This window comes from Lactuca virosa, chromosome 3 (assembly GCF_052849685.1).
Source record: "Lactuca virosa cultivar CGN04683 chromosome 3, Lactuca_virosa_CGN04683_v6, whole genome shotgun sequence".
NCBI classification, from domain to species: Eukaryota; Viridiplantae; Streptophyta; class Magnoliopsida; order Asterales; family Asteraceae; genus Lactuca; species Lactuca virosa.
In genome coordinates this window covers 320046648-320055245 of record NC_136428.1, presented here as the reverse complement: position 1 = coordinate 320055245, position 8598 = coordinate 320046648, and the positions used below count along the sequence as shown (strand labels likewise).

The 8598-nt window shown below is 35.0% G+C and overlaps 1 protein-coding gene across 2 annotated transcripts; it reads left to right on the top strand.

Annotated features, from left to right (window-relative positions):
* The first annotated feature begins 859 nt into the window (after window positions 1-859).
* LOC145167362 (uncharacterized) lies at window positions 860-6452 on the top strand. Of its 2 annotated transcripts, none has more exons than XM_079086551.1 (3): window positions 860-970; window positions 3268-3382; window positions 4269-6452. In XM_079086551.1, exon 3 carries the CDS (start codon window positions 4281-4283, stop codon window positions 6255-6257), a length of 1977 nt encoding a protein of 658 aa, XP_078942677.1. In that variant the 5' UTR covers window positions 860-970; window positions 3268-3382; window positions 4269-4280; the 3' UTR covers window positions 6258-6452. The 2 variants fall into 2 exon arrangements, with proteins under 2 accessions (XP_078942677.1, XP_078942678.1); XM_079086552.1 differs by having other exon boundaries at window positions 3250-3382.
* The last annotated feature ends 2146 nt before the right edge of the window (window positions 6453-8598 follow it).

Below are 8598 nucleotides of genomic sequence, written 5' to 3'. Positions count from 1 at the left end.
TTCTCTTAAGGATCCTTCCGAAACTTTCAGCGCTTCACTACCGTACTACAGAACGAGAAATTAAATCACGAACGACTGAGTTCTTGAGAGGGAGAAAGAAAGAGAGATTGAAGGGAAAGGGGCAAAGAAAATAGGAGGGGGGGGGGGGGGCTCTATTTATAGGGCCAAATTTGGCCACGGTAAACATTGGCTGTGCCGCGGTCCGCTTCCAGACAGACTTCATGACTTTTACATACAGACTTTATAAAATTCCTCCGCACACGACAAATCCCCCGCACCGCGAATTTTATAAAATTCGTTGGAACTTGTAAAAATCATAAAATTTACATATGAAATTCGTTTTTGATGCTCTTTATATTCATGCGTTCGTATTGACGCTTACTATAACTTTCATTTTGATCATTTCAACTAAATGCAATAAATATTTTATAAACATTTGTTTTTATATCTCAAATGTGAAAACCACGTGTTAGAACATGAGCCTCTTGTCCAAAATCTTTAGACAACAAACAACTTGATATAAAACATTGATAAATTAAATATCCTCCCACTTTTGTTCCTATAATAGTATATTAAAATATCTTTAAATTAACATTAAATGTTACACATATCACTATTTTATTGGATAGAAAGATTTTTAGAAACAAAAAGTAGGAATATATTTAATTTCTCTAAAACATTAGCAAATAAAATTAACCAATGTTCCGATCCCATAAAATTCAATAGTATTTCAATTTATTTTTGTGAGATGGGCCTTAAAATTGAAGTAGTCTTGCATGGGCCTGTTGGGGGCCTAGCCCATCCAAACTGTCTTTTTACAGCAAGAGGCACCCATGACCCATTGACCGTTTTTCCTTCTCGTAAAAGGTGAAAACTCATCTTTCTGGGGGCGCACTCAGTTCGCCTGCTGTCACTACTCGGTCTCATTCTTTGAATCTTCAATTCCATCGGTCGTGTTTAACAGGAAGAGGTAAAAGTTGTTGGTTAATCCGTTCACTAATGATTGTTCGCTGTTTTTCCTTGTAATTATTCTTGTTGTCCAACTTTTGGTTACCCTAATTCCCTTTATATCTGAGCAATCTTTTCTAGGGTTTTCGAGATTCTTAAAGTTAGATTGTTTGTTTGCCTTGTTGAGTAGCTTAGTAGACGCCTCATCATCTTTCAAACCTTTCTTCTGTAAACTATTCGCTACGTCCCATGAAAGTTTAACCGTTGAGTTTGGTAATTCCAAAACCCGAATGGACCAATATATAGCTTCAAAAGACGCATCTTGTCATGAAATGGTTGGTTAAAATCTTATAGCTACCTTACTTGAAACAAAGCATGTGGTTAGCGACTTTAAGCTTAACGCTTCTGGAACTGATGCTTCCTTTTGTCTTTCTATTCTTAAATTTCAAGGCTTGCGGAGGAGTTTAAGTCTTTTGGGCCCAAAAGTATGCACATTTATTTTCAAAAATTTGTTATTCTGTTATCTACTTGTGGTTGGCAGTTTTACCAATCCTGGGTATATGAATAGTTGTATGATTGATGATGTAGCTGTGAAATTATAATCTAATGATGAGTGTCCTTAAAGAACAATTCATGGTACGAGTTGTACAATTTGATTGGATTAATGAAAGAAATATCAACTAGGAATCTTTAGTGGCCATTTTAACGTATATCTTTTTACCAAATTTGTGTCTATTGAGGATTTTTGTTGTACATATCATTCTTTCAGTACTTCAATCCACATTTTTTTATTAAAGAAAGTTAAAACTGAATGTTATGCTATATCTACTAACACCATGATAAACACTTGTCAAATTTGTATATTGACAAGTATGGACTTCAAAATGATTAATGTGGGAGCCGAACTAGCCTTGGGGGCATGGTTTTATCACATTGACAAAATGATCCTACTTTCTCTAAATTAACATAAAAATATTCCTTCTTTGTTTATTGCGTGTATACATTTTTTTTTTTTTTTAAAAATAGTTACCATTATATTAAGGTTAGACTGAATTTCATGATTTGAGATGGTTAATACTTCTAAATGTTGTGTTTTATCGAACTTCTGTTTTTGATTGATAAAACTAGTATTCTTTTTCAAGTTGTAGAATGGAAGTGTTTTAATCCTCTATCAACGCCCTTTTTCTGAAATTCTGATTTGTTCATAACTTAAAGACTTGTTTATACATGTTCGAAGTTCTTCATTTCCAAGAATCAGCCTACTCTTACAAAAATCTTTGTTTTAAACAATTTATAGCCTACTTTAAAATTCTTACTTTTCAAATCATATCTACTGTTTTAATATCCTGCATTAGTTGTTTTAGATAGAGATTATTTGTGCATTAGATATAATTGGTGATAAAAACTTATTGTAAAGGTGACACTTCACATTTAATGTAGGCTAACTCTTTTATTATAGGAATATAATAAGTAGGCTTCACACTGTTTTGTTTAAGTAGTTATTTGAAAATATGCAAATCATCTCCGGATCATGTATTTATATTAGAAGAATAAATGATCTCTATAAAACCATACTTCAACTCTATACATTTTTAATCAAATTTGATATTTTTAATTTCAGTATCACACCGAAATATGTTTATTTTCACATTCTCTCAAATCGACATGCCATTTCTTTTGTGTTTCAGAAGAAGCTGTAGACATCTTTGCTTTTAGTCTTTTTACTATTGATTGTACCCTTGTATACTTTTTGGGATTTATTGTTTTATGTCGAATATGTACATACAAATTTTGTACCTAAATGAGTTTTCAATTTGTACTAACTACTAAATTATAAAACAGAGGAAGTTTGCATCTTTTAGTAAAGAATTGAGTTCTGTTCAAATTCACAAAATCTTATATCCATAATCGTATACAAATTTCCCTCCATAAACTCATGGGATTCAATCTTGATCCTCCCCTATTTGCACAAATGACTGAAATACCCCTTTTCAACCTTTTTATAACATTGTCGTATGTTGCTTTCTTCTTTTGGTTATTGGATTATGTAATTTATCGTTTATTATTTGTTTCGGAGTTTGTTGTTGTGTATGAATAAATTTATGTTTACTAATATGTTAACAAGAAATTCATAAAACATTACTTTGCATACTTTTACAAATAGTCAAGAGAAGTTTTATGAACAAGAAATCAATAAAGGGCAATTCTGTCATTTGTCATTATATACTCAAATTGAGTGGTCAACAATCAACCTGCTTATTATATCTCATATGAATTTCGGTATTTTGACTTTAAATTTAGATATTTTTGTGTTGATAGAGTGGTGCAAAACTTTGTATGCGGCTCTATGGTGCCTCTTTTGCAGCTGGAACTTGGAAGCTCTTTTTACATCAACCAACTCCTTCCATGACAAACTCAGTCTGTGTCATTTGAGGTAATGATATCATATTATTATGTAATTCTAATGTCATTACTTTTTTGTTATAAAACAAGCTTAGAAAAGCTTGTATTATAGTGTAATTCATGAAATAATTACATTGATGGACATGTATCATGTTCTTCAAGCTGTTCATGTAAAATTTAGTAGTGTTGAGAAAATGGTATCATATATGCGTATATGTAATACATAATTACATATACATGTATACATAATGTATATTCATATACACATAACTTAATAGAATGAACCAATCTTGAAAGATGTGATTCCTTCCATTTTGTTAATTTTCATTCCTTAATCACTGGCTATATTTTTTTCTCCTTTGCTCATTGAATGGAGCGAAAATTTGCCATATAACTCATCTTTACGTATGTAATTTTTCATGACAGTTTTTCACGATGCTAATAAAATCATAATTTTATTTTCTAAAGCAGCTAAAAAAGTTTCTTTTCATTATAAATTATTTGGGGGGTTGAATGAGTGTCTACTACTATGTTTAACTTGTCATCTTTGTAAACAAAAAATCCGTAATTATAATTTATTCATTTACAAAGTAGAGATAAAACTCTACATTCTGTTCACAAATAACATAAATGTTTTTAAATGAAAATTCCTTTCATTTCTACAGACCACAAGTCACAACCACACTTAATCATGGAATGTAATAACTTATTCCATTCCTCTATCTATTCCATTCCATACTCGCTTAGTCAAATCTAATAGTTTAGAATCAATATGTACATTACACATGACCCAAAAAACCAACCAAAACCAGAATCAGCTGAAAATTCCCGTTTTCTAGATATATATATATATATATATATATATATATATATATATTTACTTTTTAAAATTTTATTAATTGAAGTTTTTATTTCAGGCATTCGCTGTGATGGATGCCAACAGAGAAGAAGCGTTACGTGCCAAACAAATAGCAGAGAAAAAAATGGAAAACAAAGAGTTTTCAGCCGCATTAAAAATCGCCCAAAAAGCCCAACAACTTTACCCCGAACTCGAAAACATCTCCCAATTAATTTTAGTATGTGAAGTCCACATTTCATCAGAAAAAAAATCATTCGGATCCGATAAAGACTGGTATTCAATTCTCAAAATCGACCCTTCATCCGATGATTTATCAATCAAAAAACAATACCGAAAATTAGCCTTAGTCCTTCACCCTGATAAAAACAAATTTTCGGGGTCGACAGACGCCTTTAAATTAATCGGTGAAGCCCAAAGAGTCCTTTTAGACCCTGAAAAACGAACATTACACGATAACAAACGAAGAGCTTTTTCCACCACAAATTGGGCACCACGACAGCAGCCGGTTGTCCGACAACCACAACATTCATGGAATCCAGTTTTTCCGCAAGGGCATTCTGGTAATTTTGCAGGGGATAATTTCACCGGAGGGCGTTCCGGTTCTGGTCCCGGGACCGGGAGCTTTCAGTTTCAGCGCGCGAAGCCCGGGGGTAGTGCGGTCCGGTTAACGTTTTGGACGGTTTGCCCGTTTTGTTCGGTTCGGTATCAGTTTTATCGAGATGATGTTTTGAATAAACCGGTTCATTGTCAAACTTGTAAGAAGGCTTTCACGGCTTATGAATTGAACATACATGCTCCTCCGCCTTCGGTTCCACAACGGAATACGATTCCGGTTCCGACTCCGATTCCGACTCCGGTTCCGGTTCCAACCAAATCCAAATCAAAACCAACCGAGACGCAAAATGTGAACAAGAAACGGAAAAAGAAGGTGGACGAATCGAGTGAAAGTTCTGACAACGGTACGAGCAGCTCTGAGGAAGATGAAGATGAAGATTCCGGAGATGAAAACAGCACGGAATCGGACGAAAATGCCCCTGAAAAAAATCAAGATTCTGGACGTGTTGGTGAACAGCCTCGGAGATCCGCACGCCCGAAAAGAAACGTATCGTATAAAGAAAATGTAAATGATAATGATCACGATCATGATCATGATGACGAGGCCGCTCCGTCAAAAAAGCGGGCCCCACACTCGGGTACTGCAAAACCGAAACCCGAAGATATGTTTTGGGAAGCGGAGGTTCGGGAACCGGTCAAAGAAAGTCAAAATCAAGAATCTCATTCTAATTCCGATGGTAAGAAAGGCGATGTTGAGGACCTGGAATCAGAATCGGAACCGGAACCGGAAGCAGAAGATGAACCGGAATCGGATCCGGAAGTTTTTGAGTGTCCTGATCCGGAGTTTAACGACTTTGAAAAAGACAGAAAAGAAGACAGTTTTACCCCTGGGCAGATATGGGCGCTTTATGATACCGAGGATGCGATGCCCAGGTTCTATGCTTATATCCGGAAGGTTCAATCGCCGGGTTTTAGCCTACAAATCACATGGCTGAAACCGGTTCCAGAAACCGATGATGAAACGAATTGGGTTGAGGAAGAATTGCCTGTTTCTTGCGGGAATTTTAAACGCGGGAAAACCGATAAAGCGGAAGATCTTCCGATGTTTTCACATTTGGTGACTTGGGAGGAGGGTAAAAAGGGAATTTTCAATATAGTTCCGAGAAAAGGCGAGACGTGGGCCCTATTTAAAGACTGGAATATAAACTGGTCTAATGATGGAACCGGAAAGTATGAATACGAGTTTGTTGAGGTTTTATCAAATTATGATGAGGGTATTGGGTTTCGGGTTTCGTATTTGGTGAAGTTGGCTGGATTCCGATGTCTTTTTGGCCGGAAAGAGGATGGGGAGATGGTGATTCCGGAGCGTGATAAGTATAGATTTTCGCATTTGGTTCCGTCTTGTAGGATGAGTGGGGAAGAACGGGAAGGTGTTCCGAAGGGGTCGTATGAGCTTGATCCTGCGGGTCTGCCGGCATCAGCATTTGAGTAGGTGGTTTTGTAATAGGGTAATCGGAACCGGAATCAGAAACGGAATCGGAATCGGAATCGGAATTGGAATCTAAATATTGTGTTTTAGATGTTATTTTGTTGGTAATTAGATATATATAATCCATTTGGACCCTTGGGAGACTCCTGGTTAATTGATTCGAAATAACGCTTAAAAGGGTCTCTTTTGATTTGGTGATCTTGTTTTGCTTTTATTTTTCTTGTAATCTAACGGCCATGCCATGGAAAGAAAAACTCCTACGTAACATATTGAAGGTAGTGATACACAAAGTGCTTATTTGTTATATAGTCACTTAAGGATAGAAAACGAAAACGCCATTTCATAAGCAGAACTAAACTTCAATTTTGGAAATAGATAACCTATAATGTCTTAACAACACCAATTAATAACGCCACCAATTAAATAGTGATGGTTTCCTTCACAGCTTAAGCCGTTAGGCTAGTGAGTGTGGTGATCCACCTAGGCGCTATGTTATACTTGCTTATTTTAGCCAAAATTTTGTCATTTGCTAGGGGCTGGTCGCCATTATTGTCATGTTGTTTTTTTTTTAATATACAAAATAAATATTTCAAATGTAACATTTTTTTAAAACTAAAAATTCATTAAACTTAAAATAAAAACATAGAAATTAAGAAAAAACAACAAATTCAAAAAAAAAAAAAGAATTTAAAATTAAAAACGTAGAAACTAAAATTACCAAACCTAGATAGACCTAAATGATATCTTCATCGGAAAATTGACCTTCCAAATCGTCGACCGGTTCTACGTTAAGATCGATGTGGTCGACGTTCCAAATATGTTCTGTCAAGTTCCTACGAAGAACATGATGCGTCTCAACATCATGAACTAATGCCCTCCTTGACATGTACTCTGAGCCCATGCCCACCAACCTTATACCCACCACTAACTATTATAGTGGTGAGTGTCACATCATCACCAATAACTACTATTAAACCTATAGGATACCCACCACTATCATTCCACCCCAAATAATTTTTTTTTTTATTTTTTTAATTCAAAAATACAATAAAAATACAACTTCAAAATTAAAAAAAAAAAATAGTTTTTCATTCAATAATAAAGAAACATTACATTAATATTAAAAACTATAATACTTAAATAACCTAGAATAAAAAAACAAACATAAAAAAAAACTAATCTTCTTTCATGTTAAGTTGATATAAATGCTCCGCTGCATCTTTTTGAAGATTCAAACTCGTTTCACTGTTATGAATTTCAACAACTCGTGTTAAAAATTCAAGCGTTCTGGGTATGAGTTCTTCAATCGGGATGACAACGTCGTCCGGATAATATGTGCAAATCGCTTGACATTGATCTTCAATAATCATATTATGCATTATAATACATGTTTCGACCATTTGTTTAATTCTATCTTTATCCCAAAGTTATGTAGCGGTTTCACTACATTCCATGTTTGCTTGAGGACTCCAAATGCCCTCTCGATATCATTTCTCGCTGATTCCTGCCTTTTTGTGAACAAATTTGCCTTTTCACTTCAAGGAACCGAGTATGACTTCATAAATGTAGAATAATTAGGGTATATCCCATCACAAAGGTAGTAATTGTATTTGTATGAATGCCCGTTCACCGTGAACGGACATATTAGGTGCTTTGCTGGTCAATATATCGTTGAAAAGAGGAGACTGACCAAGAACATTAATGTCGTTGTTAGACCCTGCAACTCCAGAAAACGAATGTCATATCCACAAATCCTGAGATGCAGCAGCTTCTAGTATTATAGTTGGCTCACCTATATCACCTCGCCACACATTTGGACATTTTTTTCCAAACCACATGCATACAATCTAGACTACCAAGCATACCCGAAAATTCATGTCTCTCTTCATGAGCCAAATATAATCTCTCAATATCACGAGGAGTAGATTTGCGCAAATATTCTCTGTGAAAAACCTCATACACATATGCACAAAATCAATCTAGATAATCAATTGCGGTCCTTTCGGATACCTTTAACTACTCGTCGAATGCATCAAATCATTCAAATGCTATACCGTATCTCAAATACCTAAGTGCAACCGTACATTTTTGTACACTAGAAAAACTCATTCTTCCTCTAGCATCAGGTTTTTGTTTAAAAAAATCATAACGGACCTCTAAAACATTACGAATACGTAAAAATATAGCCTTATTTAGATGGAAATGACATTCGAACGAGTCATCATTGTAAAAACAATTATCAGCAGAGTAATCACGTACCAATAAGTCGTGTGCGGCTTGCGATCACGATTGAAACCGCTCTTGAACGCACAACATTCGAACTTTCTTCATCGTGAATATGTTG

Coding starts and splice junctions, on each gene's coding strand:
- LOC145167362 (XM_079086551.1), top strand. CDS start 4,281: ATGGATGCCAACAGAGAAGAAGCGTTACGTGCCAAACAAATAGCAGAG.